The sequence below is a fragment of the Phodopus roborovskii genome, unplaced genomic scaffold, assembly GCF_943737965.1.
Source record: "Phodopus roborovskii unplaced genomic scaffold, PHOROB, whole genome shotgun sequence".
NCBI lineage: Eukaryota > Metazoa > Chordata > Mammalia > Rodentia > Cricetidae > Phodopus > Phodopus roborovskii.
Window position 1 is genome coordinate 5348959 of NW_026126598.1, and position 22856 is coordinate 5371814.

The following is a 22856-nucleotide window of genomic DNA, read 5'->3' on the forward strand; positions in this document are numbered from 1 at the left end:
CTTAAGGGCAACTTGCACTACATTTTGAGTTTGGACCTACATATGTGCTAGCAAGACTCTGCCTTGATTTCTTAATCCCAAGAGTAAGAGAACAAAGAAGTGCTTAATCTAAAGTAGAAGACTTGATACCAAGTACATTCTCATTCCTATTCACAGCCCTTGATACCTCCTGTGTGAGTAAAAACACAGTTGTGTTTACTCACAGTGAGTGGATGCTTTGAAGGAGAGTGGAAGTAACAGGGAAGTGCTCCACCCTAAGCCTGAGTCTAGGAATGACTTCCAGGGGTCTCATAACTCCCTACATTTAACATTCATCTTTCAAACTAGCTTTTGATTTCCTTCCTCATACCTGAAAACTTACTCATAGTGGCAATACTTCTGATATCCTTTCCCTGGTAGTTTGCTTAAAAGAACCTGCCTTCTCTCCCCCAACCCTCAGTAGACCTTCTGACATTTAGTTACTTGCAAATACCACCGAACAAACACTGTTATTGTTTATCTCACCCTCAGAAAAAAAGACCTCATGTTCTTTTTCCCTCCCTCCCTCTCTCCCTTCTTTCCTCCCTCTTTTCTTCAAGACAGGGTTTTTCCATGTAGACCTGGCTGTTCTGGAACTCATTCTGTAGACCAGACTTAGCCTCAAACTGGGAGATTTGCTTGCCTCTGCCTCCCAAGTGTTGAGGTTAAGGTGTGCACCACCAGAACTGGAGAGATGGCTAAGCAGTTGAGAGCACTGGCTACTCTTCCAGAGGACATGGGTTCAATTCTTAGCACCTACATGGCACCTCACAATGATCTATAACTCCAATTCCAGGGGATCTGACACCCTCATACAAATGCACATAAAATAAAGTCAAATTAAAAAACAAAACAAAACAAAAAATAAAAAGGCTTGCGCCACCTCCACCAAGCTAGAAGCTCTCATACTGCTGCTAGCTGGGCTAACCATCCTCAGATCTTTGAGCTGGCTGTTTAATTGTTGTTTGAATTAAAATGTACTTAAACTTTGAGGAGTCTAAGCTTAAGAGAACATTCTGGTATCTCCAAAGACAGTTTGTTATTTGTTAGTCTAACATAGTTAGCTTTTGTTTAGGGGAAGGTTGGGAGGGTGGCTCAGTTTGTAAAGTGGTTGCTACAGAAATGTCTGGGTAAGGCATGCCTGAGCTCCGGGTTCAGTGAGTAAAAGACCCTGTCTCAAGAAACTAAAGGTAGAGAAGCCATTGAGAAAGCCAACCCACATCAACCTGGGCCTCCACATGCTACTAGCACATACACATAAAGGTTTCAGTGTTTTCAGAGAATTTCCTACCAGTCTCTTTTCATTTAACAATCTCTATGGACACAATGCTAGGTTAACGGGAAACACCATGTCCTGGTTCTGGCTTTTATTAACTGTGGAAACAGGGAAGCCATGTGTGAGATCTGTTAATTTTTTGGTTTGTGAAAGCCAAAGTATTCTACATGTAAATATTGATATGGTTAAAAATATGCTCCTGTATACTTTAGATTTCTAGTTTTTAAATATTAAAATTTTAAATTTACATCAGAGATTTATTTAGAATTTCATCCATATTTAATCTGCTGACCAAGCTAAAGATGAATGTAACTTCCTAAGGCTAGCCCGCTGTTTCCCAGACTATGGTAAAGAGTTTGTAAAAATTTCAGTTCAGGGGTAGGAGAGATGGCTCAGCAGTTAAGAGCAGAGGACCCAAATCAAGGTCTCAGCACTCACTGGGGTTCATAGCCATCTAATTGTAGTTCTAGAAGATCCAGTGCCCTCTTCTGATCCTCTCAGGCACCAGGCACACATGTGGTGCACAGACATCCATGCAGGCAAAACACTCAAAAACACAAAATGAATTAAAAATGTTACTTTCCAGTCCAGAGGCTGGTGTGATTGGGATTGGGGGCTCAGGTGGTGTAGTGTTTGCAGGCAAGCGTGAATACTTGAGTTCAATCCCCAGTACCCACATAAAAAGGCTGCTGTGGTGGTGAGTTTCTCTCATCTCAATGCCAGGAAGGCAACATACTTAGTGTCAGGTTCCAGTGAGAGACTGCAAAAGCAAGGCAGACACCTTCTGAAGAGCAAAACCTGAGGTTGACCTACCTCTGACCTACACTCACACAAGCATGTGTATGTGTACCCCTCAACGTGAACACACATACCCTCATAAGGACTGATAATTTGTAAAATGTATCACTAAAACAGTAAAATCAGGCATGCAAAATATATGCTCAAGTGTCAACTGACAATCATTTCAATACTTAATAAATAGAATAGGATAAAGAATTATAAAAACTGGACATAGAGTCATATACATATTGTTTTGCAGTTGTAATAGAAAAAACTACAGAAGAGCAGTACTTTGAACTAACAAATACTATTTCATCGATAAGAGTTTTTTTTTTTTACATATTTTATAATCCCCAAAAGTACAAAACCACTGTTACCACGTTTTGTTTATAGACTTAAAAGAAAAGACCTTGAACAGTTGATCCTATTCAGAGTATTCATTCTGAATTTTATACAAAATGAAATAATATATAGCTTCTGGTGTATCCTTGTCTTTGAACAGTAGTCAATTCATAGATTTTGTGTTATGAGTAATGAAAATAACTTTACATGAAAGAATTAGATTTAGTTCTGTCACGTTTTCTTTAGGTCTCATTTGGTTAGAAAGTCAAGTTTGAATTTTTTGTTAAGTTTATAGCATAATTAGTGAAACACATTTTTCAAAGCTTATCTGCCCCCCAAGTTCCTAACTTTTGTTTCCACTATTTAGAAATGTCTTTTTCTTACATTTTTATTTTCTATGGGGGTAGGGGTGCCATGTGCCATATATTCATGTGGAGATCAGAAGACAACTTTGTGGAGTCAATTCTCTTCCACCATGTGTGTCCTGGGAATCAAACTCAAGTCATCTGGATGTGTGGCAGTTGCCTTTACTGTATTATTTAGGATTCCCTAGAGGACTGTTGGAATAAATGGGATGAGTATATATTACATATGCATATATGTATGAAAGAATTTAAGTCAACTTGCAGTAAAACAGCAATTGTTGAATCACACCCCAGAGGCTGAGAACCTGTTAGTTGCTCAGGTTTTTTATTTTGTTTTGTTGAGACCAGGTCTCTACACAGCCCTGCCTGTCCTAGAACTCATTGTTCCAGGCTGACCTCCAGCTCACAGAGATCCATCTGCCTCTGTCTCTTCTGTGTTTGAGCTGGCCTTAAGGGCATGGACCACCATACCAGGCTTGTTCAGTTTTGAGGCTGAGAGAGTGACTCAGCACCCAGAGCCATCCCATAGTAGCTGCCTCACTCGTTCAGGCTGACAACCGATGGTTGCCTAGTCCACAAGGCTGGGTGCCTGAGGAATTACAGTTTGGTGTGGGAACTCTGAAAGGTTCCTGGAGAGCCACTGGCCCTTTGTCCACAAGGGAAGCCCGGAAACACCGGTTCTGGTATCAGCAAGGAATCAGCACAGCAACAGGGCAGATCAACTCCTTGGCAAGAGAAGGCTAGGTGAGCAGTTAGTTGCCTTTAGCCACACCCTTTTGATCTGCACTGTTATCCGGACAGTTCCCAGGAGAGGCATCCTACTTAGGTCATTATGATTTCTGGCAAGTTGACATTAAAACCAGCCATTGTAACGAGTACGGGTTTTTCTGTCTGCCGCCTCCCGGTCTTGTCCTGCCGCCAAGCCGCCAGCCCCAAATAATACACTGAGACTCTGTATTTAATACAATGCTGTTGGCCCGGTTACTTGTTTCTTATCGGCTAGCTCTGCCTTAATTATTAACCCATTTCTGATGATCTATGTATTTCTCTTACCGGGGAGCCGGCAGCATACTGCTTTCTCCAGACTCTCCATCTTGACTCCTCCTTACTACTTCCTATTTCCTCCTTGTCTCCTAGTCCCTCCTATCTTCCTTTCCTATTGGCCAACAGTGCTTTATTATTAACCAGTATGAGAAACATACAGAATGACATCTCCCATCAAGCCATAATACTTGCTAAGCCATCTTGAAGGCCCTTTGTTTCCATTCTTTAAAGCCCTTTGTTTTCACTCTTTAAAATTGCCTGCTACTGACAAGAGTATTACAATCTTACCTGTCTAAATAAAAAGAAGGGGTTTAACCTTAACACAGCAAAATATATAACACAACGGTTATCCAATAAGAATCACAGTTAACAATATTTAGTCCATTAACATTTAGCAAGATTAAAGGAAACTATTCTATCATCTATCCTATATTTGTGAGTCCAAAGTCCTATATGTAACCTATCTGTAAGCCTAACTAAGGAAAACTATAACCATAACTATCTGTCTTCAACTCCTTCAAAGACCACAGAAGGATAATATATAAGCTCTAGAAATGACAGAGACAACTCACTGCCTGGTCACCCAAGGTTCTTTTGTAATCTTCCATCTTCAGCCCATAGGCCATAGTGTGTCTAGCAGACTCTTCAGCAACACAGGAAACTTTAAACTGTCTTCTTGTATTGGCAGTTTATCAGTCACTTTTCTCTGTGTCCTGCATACTGTCTCGCAGACTCTTCCATGAAGCAGGAACTCTGTAGCAATGTCCATCTTGAATCAGCAGTCACTTTTCTGTGGGTCCTGCATGTCCAGTTTATATAGCATAAAGTCAAACAGTCCAGACAAGAGCAGTATCTTGTCCAAATGGCTAGTCTTGCCATATTGGAAGCAAACTTCATAATGCATTTCTTCGATGTCCATCTTCCTTTCTGGTGCAGGTAGTATTGCCAAGAGCAATTATGTCTCACTGTCACGAAAACCCTAAACCATTTTAAATGCCATATTCTGTAGGTCTTTGAAAGGTTTGAAGAATGCCTATTTATCTCAAATACATCTCTGTGTATCTTGAAAACCTAACTAACTTAACTCTAAGCTTTGACTATCATAGGTAATTATCTATAATCTGTACTACATTATACAATATGTTTCTGAATGAACTCTATAAACACAATACCTAAACAAAAGGAGAAATATATACATCACAAAATTGACCTTAAATTGTATCAATAAATGAAAATCCATTCCAAAACAAAGTATTCATATCTATACCATAATTCCCTTTTTACCTTTAAAAAGAACTGGCTGTGATCATTAACCATTTATAACCAAGTCCATTTAAATGAAAACAAACATTTATAAACAATATTTGGGAATTTGGGCGTCGTTTTTTCCAAACTACTTCCTGCTGATAGGGGGCGCTGTCATGGGAATCTTGGCTGTAGTCTGCAAGGCTGCTTTGTCCAAGCTGTTTTGAATGTTGGATCACCAGGAACTCTTTCAGGGGGCCCGGCTTGATCAAACCACATTAGTCTGGAAGGAATCCACAGCTTTTCATTTTCTGTAGAAACAAAAATAGAAATCCTTTTCCCCAGTAACTTGTCCTTGAACTTAAATTTTGGAGTCAAAGCATTTTTAAAATATATAAATTGAATTAATCCAGCAGCATTTCCTTTATCAGTTGTTATTTTCTCAGCAGTCAAACAATGTAGAGACAACACAATAGCATACAGTAACCAGATTCTCTCTGAGCTTTTCATCTTTACATGCCTTTATTACTCTGTTTATTTTACTTTTATTTTTTTATCTTTTGACATAGGGTTTCACTGTGTAACTCTTATCTGTCCTGGAATTTACTCTGCATACCAGGTTTACTTTGCAAATCACAGAGATCTGCTTGCCTCTGTCTCCATAGTGCTGGGATTAAAGGCGTGTGCTACAACACCCAGTTCCTCTTTGTCTATTTAAAACCATTTTATTTTTCTCTCCCAAGCCTATGTATTTTTTTTTTTAACACACTGTAAACTTTTAACACCTTTTCTTAATGTGAATCTGTCTCTACTGTAAATATTTATCTTTTTTTGGCCATGAATCTTTATCTGTTAAACAACAACATTGTTAAAATGAAAGTCTTTGTTTCTGCCGCGGTTTACCAAAGATGGTGGCGGTTACTTTTATCGCCAGCACTGAAAGCTGCGCTCACTGCCTTGATCTGCATGCTGCCGGCTTGGAGATGTGGTCACTGCCATTGCCATCTCTCATACACACCAATAAATTGTTAGCAGAGTTTCTTAAAAGCCCTGTGCTTTTTTCCGGCTATTACTGAGTCAGGAATCCTCGCTTAAAGGAGCCGCGCAAATATCTGCTTGTCTCTTGCAAAGCAGATTCCAACCGAGAAAATGCTGCTACCAAGAAACCTTGCTTGTCTGTGTTCTTTTGTTTCTAACACCGCGTTTTTAAGCTTTTGTTAAATTTTAAGTGGAAGTTCTTATTAACCACGTTGGGCGCCATTTGTAACGAGTACGGGTTTTTCTGTCTGCCGCCTCCCGGTCTTGTCCTGCCGCCAAGCCGCCAGCCCCAAATAATACACTGAGACTCTGTATTTAATACAATGCTGTTGGCCCGGTTACTTGTTTCTTATCGGCTAGCTCTGCCTTAATTATTAACCCATTTCTGATGATCTATGTATTTCTCTTACCGGGGAGCCGGCAGCATACTGCTTTCTCCAGACTCTCCATCTTGACTCCTCCTTACTACTTCCTATTTCCTCCTTGTCTCCTAGTCCCTCCTATCTTCCTTTCCTATTGGCCAACAGTGCTTTATTATTAACCAGTATGAGAAACATACAGAATGACATCTCCCATCAAGCCATAATACTTGCTAAGCCATCTTGAAGGCCCTTTGTTTCCATTCTTTAAAGCCCTTTGTTTTCACTCTTTAAAATTGCCTGCTACTGACAAGAGTATTACAATCTTACCAGATACTGATGGTGGCCTTTTATCCCATCGCTAGGGAGGCAGAGGTAGTTGGGTCTCTGAATTTGAGGCCAGCCTCATCTACAGAGTGAGTCCAAGACAGCCAGGGCTACAAAGAGAAACATTATCTTGGATACTCCCCCTGCCCCAATCTCAAAACATAATTCTTTTTAAAGAGTATTACATAGAGAATGCTAGGAGTGGAGCTCAGAAATAGAGAAATAGAACACCCTGAGTTCTGTACTTAGCTCTTACATTAAAAAAAAAAAAAAAAAAAAAAAAAAAAAGCGAGATGGGGGTGGGGATTGGAGATGGCTAAGTGGTTAAGAGCACTGAATTATCTCCCAGAGGACGTGAGTTTGATTCCTAGTTCTAGGGAATATAATGCCCTCTTCTGGCTTCCACAGGCACTGCATGCATTTAGTACACAAACCTAAATACTAATAGCCAGGCCTTTAATCCCAAGCTTTGGGAGGCAGAGGCAGTAACCCCATGGTAGCTTACAACCATCTGTAATGAGATCTAGTGCAGAACACTGTATACAAAATTAATAAATCTTAAATTAAAGATTAAGCTGGGCATTAACAGCATGTGCCTGTAATCCCACCACTCAAGAAGTTGAGGCAAGAAGGATTGCCATTAGTTTGAAGCCAACACGTACCAAGCCAGTCAAGCAAGACCCTACCTTTAAAAAGAAAAGAAAAGAAAAGAAAGATCTATATACATGCTAAAAAACATAAATCGGCTGGATGAGGTGATGCATCACTTGTATCCCAGCACTCTGAAGGCAGGTAGGTTGAGTTCTGAGTTTGAAGCCATTTTAGTCTATGTAAATGTTTGTGGCCAGCAAGGACTACATAGTGAGCCCCTGTCTCAAAAACCGAACAAAAAGTACATAGTGAGGTTTTATACCCCCGATTTGTTTTATCTCCTGTATCTTTTACATCAAGAATTTCAGTAGGGTTGGGGAGATAACTCAGTGAACAAAGGGGCTTGCTGTGCAAATGTGAGGAACTGATTTCCCATCCTCAGGTCCCACACAAAATGTTAGATCCCTGAGGCTCAACAAATTCTAGACTCAGTGAGAGACCGTGCCTCAAAAGATAAAATGGTGGGACATGGTGGTTTACATCTATAATCCCAGGAATCTGCCTCTAAGCCTTCTAGAGGAAACATATTATTGGTTTCTCTCCCTCTAACACTATAAATTTGCCTTTTATGAAGATAGTAAAAACATAAAATCAAACCGTATATACTTTGTACTCATCTTAGACCTTGTTCTCTGCCTCGTTTCTGGTGTGTTGGGTTTATAGGCTTGTTTCACCATGCCTAGCTGGCTGGCTACTTGAAAAGGAAATGTTAAGGCTAGGTGAGGTACCATGCCGGTGGTAGTCCTAGTATTTGAATGGCTAAGGCAGGAGATTACCACTAGTTAAAGCTATCCTGAGTGAGTTGATGCTAGGCTGGGAGACATAGCAAGACCCTGTCTTTTTAAAAAACGAAAGTGCAAAGCCTTCCCTCTCCATTAATTATTAATCTCCTTTAAAGTGTAACATAAGAATATATAGTTGTAGGTGTTTTGGCAACATCCCTTTAGCAAATGAAGTATTCATAAGAATGTTCCCTTTAGTAGTTATTAAGACATAATACCAACATTAGATTCCAAGGAAGCAGCTGTATGTAAAAGACAGTGCAGCCAGTAGTGGTGGTGTGTGCCTTTAATTTCTGCAGAGGAAGGTAAACCTCTTGAGTTTGAGGGCAACAACCTGATCTACAGAAAGTTCCAGGACAGCCAGGGCTACACAGAGAAACACTGTCTCGAAAAAACTAACAAGACAGTGTTGTCCAAAGACAGCTTCAAGAGTAAAACTCAGCCAGGAATGGTGACTCACACGTTGTAATCATGCTTGGGAGGCTGAGGCAGGATGATTGTCACATGTTTAAGGTCAGTTTGAACTACATAGTTCTAGGCCAGTATAGGCTACAGAATAAGAGACCTCATATCAAAACTTTAAAGAAAAAAGGGTTAAAGTCTATGGAAATGAGTGGTTGGAATGACCTCAGAAGACTCCACAGAATGTTCCTCAGCCAGATTCTGTGTGTATGTGTACCTAGTCATGTGGAGGCAGGAGGTTAATGTTGGATGACTTCCTTAATTTCCCTTTCCTTATCATTATTATTTTTTAGTTTTTTTTGTGTGTGTGTGTCTATGTATAAACACCACAGAATTATTTGGAGGTCAGAAGACAACGTGCAGTAGTAACCAGTTCTTTCCATCCACCATGTATTTGGGTCCTGAAGATTGAACTCGGGTTGTTGGGCTTGGTAGCAAGGGGCTTTAACCACTGAGCCACCTGGATAGTCCCACCTTCCTTTTTGAGACAGTGTCACTGGTTGGGGGCATCCTGATTTGCCAGCAAGTCCCAGGTATTCTGTGCCCACCTCTTGGCTGGAATGACATATGCTACCATACCTAGTGTTTTACATAAGTTCTGGGGCTTGAATTTGGATCTCCTTGCTTATGTAGCAAACACTACCAAATCAGCCATCTTCTCATCCCTTCAGACAGGTTTTGATGAGCCATCCACTGCCTCCATTTAACTTTCAGGGGCAATTAAAGGGAAAGCCACCAAATCTGGAGTTAACTTGAGGAAACTTAGTGTGTTGGCGGAAATATGACATCTGAGAATATCTGAAGGCAAAGGATTGACAGCTGAAGCATGAACAGTTGTGGTTCGTGTAAACAGAAGCCGAAGTCCTTAGACACGTGTTCACCCTTGCCATTTCTGATGCCATTAATCTATCAGAGGTTGTTGATGTCATCAGTCTCCTGACTCTAAAATTCCACTCATATCCTGACTACCACTAAATTTATCTCTAGCTTGCACTGCAAGTTCATACATCTAGTTGCTTATCTGTCACCTCTGCCTAGATGCATAAAGGCAATGTGAACCTGTGTCCAAAGCTGAGTTTCTGATCATATCCTTCCTAGCTCAGAAAACACAACTTCTCTTCCCAGCTACTCAAGTCAAAGTCCTCAGTGTTATGTCATTTCTTTGTGTCATACATCATGTTCCATCTGGGCCAAGCTTTCAAATAGCCTGGGTCTAGCATTTCTCAGCACCTGGCCAACATTGTGGCTAGAATGCCTTTTTATTTATGTATTTGTTTATTTGTATTATAATTATTATTGGTTTTTTTTTTTTTTTTGAGACAAGGTTCTCTGTGTAACAGCCCTAGCTGTCCTGGGACTCACTCTTGTAGAACAGGCTGACCTTGAACTCTAGTGTCCCGTCCGTGCCTGCCCCCCCCCCCCAAGTGCTGGAATTAAAGGTTTCGCTACTGCCCAGCTTCTGAAATGTTTTTAAAATTGTTGCTGTATATAGATGTGCATACATGATGTGGACAGGGATGGTGGTGGATGGCCAAAGTACAACATTGTGGAATCAGTTCTCTCCTTCCACTTTTGTGTGAGTTCTGGGAGTTGAACCCAATTACCCACAGCATGCCGTACACATGGATGTGCAAGCTTGGAGTGGTCCAGCTTGGCCAAATGGGAGATCTGTTTCTAGTTGATTATTTTTGTGGTTATTTTGACATAAGGTCTCTCTCATTTTGTAACCCAGGCTGTCCTAAGACTCACTGTGTAGCTCAGGTTAGCCTCACCCTCATGATAGTCCTTCTGCTTCAGCCTCCAGAGTGCTGGAATTACAGACATGCACCCCAGCCTCAGCTCCTTTTGTTGAATGAAGTCTTAGCCACACTGCCAGCCCACTGAAGCAAAATCTGCATTTTGACAAGTCCTCACTAGGTGACTTCATTTTACCAAGTGCTGACCTGTAATGCCCCATCCCCGTTCTTCTATAGGCTTGTCCAGTCCTGAAGGTAATGTACTTAGTAATTAAAAAAAAAAAAAAGAAAAAGAAAATTTATGTATGTATGTTTGTTTTTTGGGTTTTTTTTTTTGGACCATAACTAGAATGGAAGTTCCATGAAGGGCAGTGCTGTCTGTTGGGTGCTGTACCTCAGTGCCAATAAGTATTTGATGAATGAAGAGAATACATGCATGAAATAGAATTTGCTTTGTGGTTTGAAATGTGTAAGTCTATGTAATAAAAATCCTCTGTAGCTCTCAGTTCTAAGATCGGGGTGGTTATTTTGACATCAGTGTGAAGGGGTTTTGTTCTCTTGCCTGGGCATGATTTCCTTTAAACCAGCATGACTCTCCCATTCATTCTTATTTTCAGATGTTTGTCTTTACAGCAAAGTTGAGGTTATGTACCCTATAAACTCTACAGTTATTTCCTTTTTGTATTTAGAAAGCACTGTCATTCTGAGTTAAAGCTGAAATCTCTTAAGATTTTATCCACTTTTTGTTGATCTGTTTGTATTATTAAATCAGATTTTAGTAATAGGTTTCTTAAAAGTAAGAGGACTCTAGGGTGGGTAATAGAGGTGGGAAAGATGTTAAAGGGGGTAGACAGAATGAATTTTTATATATGTATAAAGTTGACAAAGAACAAACTCTAAAGTTATTTTAAAAGATTCTGAAAATGAAGTCATATGAAAAATTTAAAGTCAAACTTTAAATAAAGGAGTGGAATGTGAAGTATCAGTTTTCTTTCTTACTTGGGAAGCAGGATTCTAGAAGAGACCTCTGGTTTCTGGTATTGCTATGCATTCAAAGATCTGTTCCCAGGGTATCTGCTCCTCAAGCCTATGTTGGTAAGATTCCAGTAAGCAACTTCTCCATCTGTCGATTTTGAGTACAGCTATGGAATGGATCGCATCAGTAGTTTTCATCTAGGGATGCTTAGCACTTGCTGAAGGTTTTGGTTGGTGGCCACAGCTGAGAGTGGGAAATGGGATGGGTGGAGGCCAGGGACCTTGCTAAAGCTTGTAATGCAAGAACATCCCTCACCTCAAAGAATTTCCTGCTTGGAAAGGTCTGAGAGGGTGACTTGAATTGAGAAAGGCTTTCTCTTGAGTACTGTCAGTAAAGAAACCTTTGTCTACCTCAGGAAAAGACAATGTGGCCCTGGAGAGTCTTTAGATGGAGATACAGAGCTTTTAGGGATGTTTGTATTAAACCATCATTTAAAATCAGGTACAATATAGGAATTTAATGATTGGCCTTCCCCTGTGCATAAATCACTCTTGGGACAAAAGATGTTTAAGTATTTTGTCAACATAGTTGATTTTGGAATTAGATAACATTCTCAAATAATTTTACATTTTAAAAATTAGGGAATCTCAAATATAGGGTTACTGGTTTTCCTTATTTTACAGATGGGGTCGAGGATTTGGTCTTTTGGGTTCCATTTTTGGAAAAGATGGTGTATTAAACCAGCCAAACAGTGTCTTTGGACTTATATTTTATATACTACAGTTATTACTTGGTAAGTATTTATACAGAGATACAGAAATAAGCTTGTTATACCCATTCAGTGCTTGTGTCTCCACCCTAAAGTGTATCTGCGTAGTAAAAAGTACATGTGATAATAGAGACCCACTAGGGTGCTGCGTATTTCTGTATTGTGAAAATGTGGTTCCTTGCTTTTTATGATGTGCTGACCTTGGTATCAGTGGACACTTAGTCATAGCTAGCAGTGTGTCATACTATCCAGAAACATAGCCCCATTCATGGGAATTATTACTCCAGTCTTCCTTGCAAGCTTGTTTTTAAGAACTGTATTGTAGACTCTAGCTATTTTTAAGTAAACAGTAGCAGTAACCTGCCATAATTCCATTGCATTTATGTTTCTACTGTTTCCCTATCTTGTGGGTCTTCTGCTTGCCCCCTGTGGTGCTGGGATCAAACCCAGAGCTGTATAACTGAGCTATATCCCCAGCTCTGCTTTTGCTTTTTAAAAAAGTCTTGTGGCCCCTTATTTTCAGTATCATTGCCTGTGTCTGTGGACATTTCAGTTTCACATTTTTCTTAAATAATGCCACAGGGATCCATTTTCTTTAAAGCACTGCCCCCTGGAGTTATTTACCAGAAATAAATTTCCAGGTATGAGGTTAATGAGTTTTTTTTCTTTTTTAAGCTTTTTTAAAAATGGATTTTAATAGTTAAGGCCAAATTGTCCCCATTGTCTGGTCTCCATCTAATCTTCATTTGAAAAGTTTGTTGTTGTTGTTTTTTGTTGTTGTTGTTGTTTGTCAGATTTATCAAGTATCAGTAGCCATCTTTGTAAATTTACTGTATTTTAATGTCCTTTTGCTGCCCACTAAACTTATTGTGATAATCTTTTTACCCTTTGAAATGTTGGTTTTGTGGTTATGCCTTGGGTCTAGTACTTCCATTTGTGCTTTGCAGTTCAACTGTTAATATTTTATTCCATTGTTTGTCGGCTCTTCTGCACAGTGATTGGTTAAGTCTGAAGTTGGCTTGCTACATACAATTCACAATTGGAATATGATTTTTTCTAAAAAGTTTTATCAAGTTTTCCCAATTCTGAATTTTCCATATTTATCCTGCAGAAACAGGAAGGTGTAGACATAATGGTATTGCACTTTAAAATAGCAAAGCTGCCACTGGGGGCTCAGCAGTAAGTAATGGCTGAACTAAAGAGGGCATATCCATGTCAAAAAGTGAGTGTGGGAAGATTAAGATGCTGTCCAGAAAGACAAATTGAGGTTTAAGGCTTAGTGCAATCAAGCTTGTATATTCCTGTAAAAGCACTGTGAGGGAGCCAGGCGGTGGTGTCGGCACACATCTTTAATCCCAGTACTTGGGAGGCAGAGAGGTAGGTGGATCTCTGTGAGTTCGAGACCAGCGTGGTTTACAAGAACAAGTTCCAGGACAGCCTCCAAAGCAGCACAGAGAAACCCTGTCTCAAAACAAACAAACAAACAAACAAACAAACAAACAAACAGAAAAGCATTGTGAGGGATTCTGTGGTTGGAGTAGAGTAGTTTCATCTCAAATTTCTTTTTCTGTGGGATTTCTAAAGTACAAACCCCGACTCAAGAGCAGCTCCTTCTTCCTTAGTAAGAAAGTGCTTAGGAAAAAATATCATCCATATTTATGTGGGATCAAAGTAAGACAGGCTTCCATTTCAAATATCAATGTGTGTAGTTTCATCATATGTATTTCCACTCACGTTTTCTGACTTTTTAGTTTCCACATGCTTTCATAATGTCAGTTCTCTTGAGTCCTCTGACACATCCAGTTCTTGTCACCTCACTCCTGTGTAGACTCTGTCATCATTTTAAATTCATTCTTTGCACATAGTTGAGATGTTAAAAGTACAAGATGCTGTGTGGTGAAAAGCACTCCCACCCAGTTCTGCTTCACATGGTCTTCATTTTTTTTCCTCTCAGAGCATAAAAAGCAAAAGCTGTGTTCTCAGCTTACTTTCTTTTCTCCCCTTTTATTTTTTTCTTTTTGTTTGACCTGTCTTAATGATCTTTTTTTATATCTTTATATGATACATTAAGTGCTTTTGTTTTATTTTTCACATCTATAAAATATTCTATTGCTAGAGTTATGATACATTAAAATTGTTTTCTACCAATCACAAGTGCCTGCATATCCACAGTTAGTATAGTAGCACTTTCAGGGTACTCTGAGCACCTTATTGTAGCTCAGATAGTCAAGCTTTAGCTGAGCTCACTTAATCCTCACTGAGATGGTAGCTTGTGTACTGTCTGCTATTGACATCTGAGCAGAGAAAAACACAGTAAATAGTTTGCATATCATTTTATTTTCTGTTTGTTTGCTTGCGGTGCTGGGGATTGCACCCATAGCCTTGTGCATCTAGATGACAAGAGATTTATTACTGAGCTTCATCTCTAGCCTCTAGCATCATTTCTCAAGATCTTTATCTATCCATCTACCTATCTATGTACATACTTCAGACCAGACTGGCAGTCATAGCCTTGGCTGTCCTTGGATTCACAGAAGACCTCTGCCTTAGCCTCCTGAGTGCTGAGTGCTGGGATTATAGAGTAGATTGCCATGCCTAGTTCTTGAATCATTTTAAAATTTTCTTTGGTAAAGTTAAGGTGTCAACATTAATTATGTAAGCTTTTAGCATAGGTGATTTAGCCTAAGTGAGGGCAGTCCTATTTGAGTAATTTGAACTTAGTCTAGGCTTTGCTGGCCTGCTAGCCTTTAGATAGGCAGGGAGTTTAATAAGATCTGCCTTTTCTGACCTTGAAGATAAGTGTTGTAGTCTTACTGTCTCTGGCATTAGGGAATTACAGAATACAAATGTAGTCAGGACTGCAGGCACACTTTGTCTTGAGCCCTGGCTTCAAATACCTGACTACTTTTTCCCTCCTTGGGACAGGGTCTTCCTGCAGTCCAGGCAGGCCTCCAGTCTGTAGTCCTTCTGCCTCTGTCCCAGAGTGCTGGATTATGGACATATGCCACCACACCTGGCTCAAAATGCCTTTTTTCTTGATCTGCTTTGATGCACATGTGGCCCTTATCTACCAGTTTGCCACCCTAAAAGTGTTTCAGCACTCTATGTTTTGCTTTTTCCTCTTCAGCACAGTGTTGCCAAGGACATCACCAGGTCTGGCTTTTTGGTGAATTTGATCTAAACATAAAAAGCAATACTCTCTCCAGCTAGGAAGGCTTTTACCCAATAGGTGGGGCTTGGAAGGAAAGTTGCAGCCTCCGTTCCTGAGCTCTTAGGAGACTGTCAGCGTCTTTGCTTAAAATGATTGCAAGCTTGCAGAGTTCATGTGCAAACTTTAGTGAAATAGTAACAGATCAGAAACCTGGCAGCTCTGAACCCGTCCTTTCAATAAAATTCAGCCTGCTTTGTGTTAAAAACAGACAGGCAGAGGGTGCAGTCTGTTTCTAGAGTCAGAAAGGTAAGGTCGGTATCGATACACTATTGCTTTTAGCCACAGCCAGTCATTTGTCTACTGAGAAACTTATGTCCAGCCCAGGCCCTGACCTAGCTGTGTCTCTTTTGCAGGCATGACAGCCAGCGCAGTTGCAGCTCTTGTCCTCATGACCTCCTCCATCGTGTCCGTGGTGGGGTCTTTGTACCTGGCCTACATTCTGTACTTTGTGCTGAAGGAGTTTTGCATCATCTGCGTTACCACCTATGTGCTGAACTTCATTCTCCTCATCATCAATTACAAACGACTAGTTTACTTGAATGAGGCCTGGAAGCGACAGCTGCAGCCTAAGGAAGACTGATGGCTGGTGGACTCCCACCCAACTGTCTCAAACACTTCTTTCATTAAGTTTATTTTGCAAGTTTTCTTTTTTTTTAATTCACAACAGACACTTTCCCTGAGAATCTTAAACTGATTTTTTAAAATACTGTAAATTAGAAGGGGCCCTAGCTATTTTCTGTGTCAATCTTCATTTTAAATCCGGATACAAAAAAGGATACACCGAGCCAATCAAAGACAAGCTTTAACTTTACCTTGAAGATGTTTCTGAGATAATAAAATGTAGCCCTAGCCCCCGGTCCTCAACCGTAAAGTGAGCAGCCATTGCTAGTAATTCTTCAATGTGCATAAATTCAATTTCAGGTATAACAAATGTGATCATGAACATGAAAATATTTTAGAATAGATACTGTATTAAATATTGCCATGTTTACAATATGTAATATGTTTTTAGCCAATGGATTTAAACCTGTAGATTCAATTAGAGTCCATTTGTGTGATATTTGTAAATAAAGGTAGAAACATTGGATCCACCCCTGCAGAACGTACTGTACAGTTTAGTTGAAGTGTAGCAAGGAAGAATTGTCAGCTCATCGTGACTGCTAAGTAGTGGAGATAGTAGACACCATCAGAACACCTTGGGAAACGTTCTGACAGCCCTGGTGCGGGATGACAGCAGAAACAGTAGGGTGCTTGGTTCCCTTCCATCTCTCACTCTGAGAGGAAGAAGCTAAATCTGAACATCCAAGTCAAGTTTGACTGGTCATAAACTGCATGGATCCTAACTGTTTAGGATGTCGTGTGACCAGACTTTAATTCTAAGGCTCTTGGGACACTGATGGTAAGAAATGGATGTAGTCTTTGGAGAAAAACTGAAACCACTATGGCATTTCCGGGCAAAGCCTCTTAACCAGTAGCTGACCTTTCAATACAGATGTGTTCCCTTGATACTGGTGCCTGTCAGCTCAACAGTATTAGGACTGGAATAAGCACAAGCCAAGTGCTCCAAGGTCGGTCCATAGTGTTTCCTTTCTCATTTCCTCTTGCACGAAGGATTGTCAGTAAGTGTTTCAGAATCACATATTGAATTTGTAAACTTAGGGCTGATTTGAGGACCAGTTTGCTGACTCAGAAGAAACACAACACATAGAAAGACCTGGAAGTGAAACATGGAAACTTTATCCTACTCCAGTAGCCACACAGAAGCAGTGAGAAGAAACCCAGAGGTGATCTGAATAAACCTGATGACATGGTGACTGTGTTTCTCTGGTTAGCATCTTCCAGGAGATGTTAAAAGTGCCTTCTGTCTTAAATCTCAAACCAAATCATTCTGTGTGTTGAACTGGGGCAGAAGTATCCCTCCTTTCATTCCTTACCATGAAGCAGAGAACTTGCATTCTACCAGAAGGGGCTGTGCGGCCATCTTATTCCTTGAGTCGAGAAGTAGTGGCAGTGTTTTTGTTTATGATTTAGTTAATCATTATGTTAAAAATAGGCAACTAGATGGCAAATTTTGGGAGCTTTTATTTTCCGTCTTTTGGAGGGAGGGAACAGGCTTTGCTTTGTAAAGAACTGTGTGGTCAGCAATCGTTGAGTGGTTTACAACTGTCAGTCACAACTCATGCACCATATGATTTCTGGCCCAGGGCAGGTATAAAATATGAATTGTGATGCCCTTTTTCTTAAAAACCTGTTTCTTAAAAGACAGCTTAATTCTGATTTCATCAAAGGTTGTGTTTTCCCATGAATGTGAACATTTCCATGACTGTCCTACTACGTGTGCATTGTTGTTGTCTTCTGAAGTAGTTAAAGAATGCACCGACTGGTATTTATGGAGAACCAAGTCCTTATGGGAGAACTGTACAGTGAGGTCATCTCATAGCCCTTCATTCAAGTCTCCCAAGGCAGTGGAAATGGCTAATAGCCAAGACTTCTGCTACTTAGATATCAAGGCTGTGCTAAACAAGCCCCTTGGGTCCCAATTCCAAAGGATCTTTTGTATCTTTCATCACTCAGCAGAGCCCTTAAAAGCTTGTCTTGACATTACAGATGTCTTCAGCACTTATTTAAGAAAAGGGGAGAGTATTCATCTACTAGACCCTTCATGGTTTCCCTCTGCTTTCCTGTCTTGAGAGTACCACCACTATAGATTGTATGAATTTTTTGTTTGTTTATTACATTCCTGTGACCTAATAGAATGAATAACCCTTTCTCACCGAGAGTTAACAGGTGCTGTCTGAAATAACAGTGTTTGCCGATCAGTGTGTTCACACTTGCCTGTAGTCCTGTCACTTGGGAGGTAGAAGCAGGAGGATCAGGAGTTCAAGGTCATCCTTGACTACATAGCAAATTAGAGACCAGCCTTAGCTACAGGAGACCCTATCTTTAAAAGAAAAAGAAAAGGGGGGGGGGGGGAAAAACTCATTTGCTGAAATATATTCTCAGTAAGCTCTCTGTTGTGTTTTATTTGGTAGTTTTTGCCCTGAGGATTCAGGTTCCTCTCTGTACCTTGTATTAAACCTAGTGGAATGGGGGAGAAAAATACTGTGTTATAAAACTGCTAATATTGTTATGCTGTTTCAGACTGGATACTTAACCCTGAAGAGGCAGTGTCTGGCCAGGCATGGTGTCACAAACCTTCAGTCCCAGCACTTGGAGGCAGGGGCAGGTGGATCTCTGAGTTGGAGGCCAACCTGGTCTAGATAGTGAGTTCCAGGCCAACCAGGGTTATATGGTGAAACCCTGTCTCTAAAAGCCTACCCACAAAGTAAAAACACACACTGACGCATGACTGGCAGTAAGTGTGGAAGGGCAGACTAGGGGGGAAATGACTCCTGAGTGACTCTGTGAAGCCTTTATTTCCCTTCATAGTGGTGACATGTGAAGAGTGAGGGAAGTTCTGACCAGGTATGCTCCAGGAAAACTGTGGCCGGCCTGTGCGATTTCATGGGCCTTTCCCACAGCTAGTTTCTGTCAGGGAGGGGAAAGTGGAATAACTCAGGTTTAACAAGCTGTACCAGCTGCATTCCAGGGATTACTTTTGCTTCATATGTGTAGCCTCTCCTTCAACTCTTCTGTTGTTGTTTTTTTGTATTTTTTTAAGAGACGCATGATCTCACTCTGTAGCCTAGGCTGTCCTAGAACTTAGTACATAGCCCAGGCTGGCTTAAAAGTTGGCATTCCTCCTGCCTTAGCCTCCCAAGTGCTAGAATGAGTGGTTCAAATTCATTATATTTAAGAACGTAGAAAGACATTGAGTTTTTTTTTTTTTTTTTTCTTTCATATAAAGAGATAAAGCCCACTTTGTCATTCTTGCAGAGGACCTGGGTTCGGCTCCTATCACCCACATGCCAGCTTAACTCCAGTTCAGGGGATCCGATGCCCTCTTCTGGCTTCCAAGGGCACTGCATGCATATGGTGCATAGACATACATGCAGGCAAAACACCCATACACATATGAAAGTATTTCACTTGGTACAAGATATTCTTTGCCTATGAGGTAAGATAGAGAACAATAAAATTAATGTTGTTTTTTTTTGTTTCTATTTATAATTTTTTTCAAAAGACTACAGTACAAGTGCAGCCAGGCATGGTTAGCACCTATAATCCCAGCACTTGGGAAGTGGATGCAGGAGGACCAGAAGTTCAAGGGCAACCTCGGTTATATGAAACCTTGTCTCAAAAGCAAAAATTAAAAACACAGAAACTGCTCAGCAATTACTTCCTAAGCTATAGTTGGCACCACAGGTTGATTCTGATGAATACTGACAGGTGGTGGCTTTACCTTCAAAGTCAGAAAACTGTCATTTCCAGGAACCTGCTTTGGGGTCTGGGTTTCAGCCATCCCTGTGTTTTCCTCCAGCATACATCAGTGAACCTGCCCCTCTATACCTTTTAGCACTTTAGGCAGCATATATAAGAATCCTAATTTGTGAGAACAACCCTACAATCAAAGGGGCAGAGTAGAGTTCCAAGCAACTTGATCAAGCAGCCCTATCCTCTCTATAAACTAATTGGCCCAGAAGAGGTGAAATGTTATGAAGCTGTATTGAGCATGGCCTAAATGATAGGTGTATATGACCTGTGAAAATGTTCCATCTAAACTATTACTCATGCTTCGAAAGCTCCTGAGTAAACATTCGTGTAAAAAGGAGTTCACTGGGAAGATTCCCTCTTTAATATAGATAGAAATATTCTTTATCAGAGATTTAGGATACCATTTTGCTAACTGGTAAATAAAAACATGTAAATATGTAAGAATGTTTATTTGTTGCACATAACTTTTTTGGTATAAAATAAATGTAGACGTTACCTGTGGACATTGTGCTGCCATTATTCTTACTTCAGTGTGGAGTCTTCAAAATGAAGCTGGATGAAATGAAGTCTAGAGCCAGGAAGAACTTGCACATCGGTGGTACTATAAGCCTGCCCCTACAGGAACTCATTTCAAGCCTTTTCTCTTAAACCCCAGGTAACTTACAGATGATACAGACTTCTGGATTCCTGTGGGTTTATTACATATGTGATGATCAAGAATCCATGACAGGACTGGGTGCTGTGGTAGCTATGCCTTTAACCACAGTAGGAGCAGACCTAATTCTGTGAGTTTGAAGCCAGCCTGGTTCACATAAGGAGTTTCTAGGACAGCCAGAGTTACTTGATGAGACCCTGTCTTAAAAAGAAAGAAAGAAAGAAAGAAAGAAAGAAATCAGCAGCAGGCTAGAGTGATGGCTCTGTAGTTAAGTGCACTTGCTGCTGTTGCAGAGGACCTGGGTTCAGTTCCCATCACCCACATGGTGGCTCACAACCACCTGTATGTAAGTACAGCTCCAGGGTTATAAGAGAATCCATGAAAGGGCTGGGAACATAGCATTTGTGTAGTGCCCACTAAGTTCATTCCCAGTGGAAGAAGAAAAAAAAAGGGCAATAAGCCAGATACTGGCGGCACATGACTGTCATCCCAGGCTGGGAGATAGAAGTCTAAGCATCAAGAGTTTGGGGTCATCTTCAGCTATATACTGAGTTGGAGGCCAGCCTAGGCTGTGCAGGATGATGTCTCAAAGCAACTGACTAAGAATGGCTCAGGAGTTAAGACCTGGTTGCTCTAGGAGAAGATGCAGGTTTGACTCTCACCCCATGTGGCAGCTCCCAACCATCTGTAACTCCAGTCCTGGGGGATCTGATGTTCTCAGGAACCAGGTATGTAGATACAGACATACATGGAGGCAAACACCCATACACATAGATAGGGGAAGAAAACTGACAAAAAATGTGACATAGAATGCTTTAAGATGTCTTTCCATAGGTTTCTTCGAATTTTCCATTCCAGCAGTCCTATAAACATTTATAAATGGATGAGTTCGTTTGAAATCTAACTTAGCCGTCCTTCATTGACTAAAACATGTTTTATATGAAACTTTAGGATTTGGGTTGGGAATATAGTCTTGTTGATAGCTTGCATGGTGGGTGTATAAGGCCCCAGGTTTGGTATAAACTGGGAGTGATAATGAGTACCTGTAATCCTGGCACTTATGAAATGGAGGCAGGAGGACCAAAGCATTCAAGGTTGGACCAGTGGCATGGCTCAGTGAGTTATGGCACTTGTCATATCCTGACAGCCTGAGTTTTATCCCCAGGACCCACATGGTTTGAAAAAGAGCACCCATTACCACAGTCGCCTTCTGACATCTATACATGAACTGTTATGAACACACAACAAGAAGATTAATAATTTTAAGTTTAAGGTCATCCTATGCTAAATACTAACTTAAGAGACTAGCCCAGCCAGGTGTAGTGGTGCACACCTTTAATCACAGTAGTGGCAGGCATATCTCAGAGTTTGAGGCCAGCCTGGTCTACATAGTGAGTTCCAGAATAGCTAGGACTACATACAGAGAACCTGTCTCAAAATAACAAAGAGATAATAGCCTGAAATACATAAGATCCTGTCTCAAAAAACAAAAGACCATCTTGGGACTCATGTGAACCATACCTTATCTCTAATTTGTAAAATGTTTGCATGTCTGTTCCATTTAGCATACTGTTTGTCAACTAAGAAACTTTATTTAAATTTGTATTAAACTAGAGGCTGGCTGGAAAGATAGCTCATTGGTTAAGAGCATTGGCTGTTCTTCCAAAGGACTGATGTTCAATTCCCACCATCTACATGGAGTCTCACAACTACCTGTAAATCCAGTTCCAGGGGATTTGACATGTTCTGGCCTCCACAAGCACCAGGCCAGGCATGCACATGGTACCCAAACACTCATACACAGAAAATAAACAATAAATTAATAAGGTGCCGTGCTCGCACAGCCAGAGTACCGAGCTGGTGGAGGGTGTCGGGATTGAAACACTTAACAGTCCACCACAAGAAGTGAAGAGGAAGCTGCTGCCCTTTATTACAGAGAGTAATGTGCTTATATACCTAAGTCAGGGGATGGGCTAAGCATAGGAGGAAATCATGCACCACCCACGCCTGGGGTCAAGGCTCGGGCACTGCACACCGGAAAGTTATGAGAACAACCTTGTTTGATCAGCCTTGAGAGCTTGGGAGTTCCACAGCTGGGTGGGGAGGAAGAGAGCTGTAAGGGACAGGTACTTAAATTTGTCAACAATGAGGTATGAATAAAAATTTATATTAAGCTAAGACACAAAACTTGATCATTTTGAAAATTTTAAGAGGTCCATGGTGACATGAAACAGCTCTCCTAAAATTCCTTGAAATTATAGTAGTTTTAAATGATCTTGAGATAATAGGAGGAGGCTCTCTGAAAGACTGGAAAGGGATGTGTATAGAGGCATGCAGCTGACCCTGTGGAAGGAGTCTAGCCGTCTCCAGCACTGCACATGGCTCCTTGTCTCCCACCTGAATGACAGCTTGGGAGCCCTCTTCAGGACACCTGTCATCACACTAG

General features: G+C 40.7%; 1 protein-coding gene across 3 annotated transcripts in view; it reads left to right on the forward strand.

Annotated features, from left to right (window-relative positions):
* Vkorc1l1 (vitamin K epoxide reductase complex subunit 1 like 1) overlaps positions 1-18342 on the forward strand; it is a 39860-nt gene extending 21518 nt beyond the window's left edge. For 2 of the 3 annotated variants that reach the window (XM_051204886.1, XM_051204887.1), the window contains exons 2-3: positions 12085-12194; positions 15735-18342. In XM_051204886.1, coding sequence (XP_051060843.1) covers positions 12085-12194; positions 15735-15961 — 337 coding nt within the window. In that variant the 3' untranslated portion in view covers positions 15962-18342. The remainder of the gene's footprint in view (positions 1-12084; positions 12195-15734) is intronic. The other variant, XR_007835810.1, reaches the window with a different exon arrangement.
* Positions 18343-22856: the final 4514 nt, after the last annotated feature.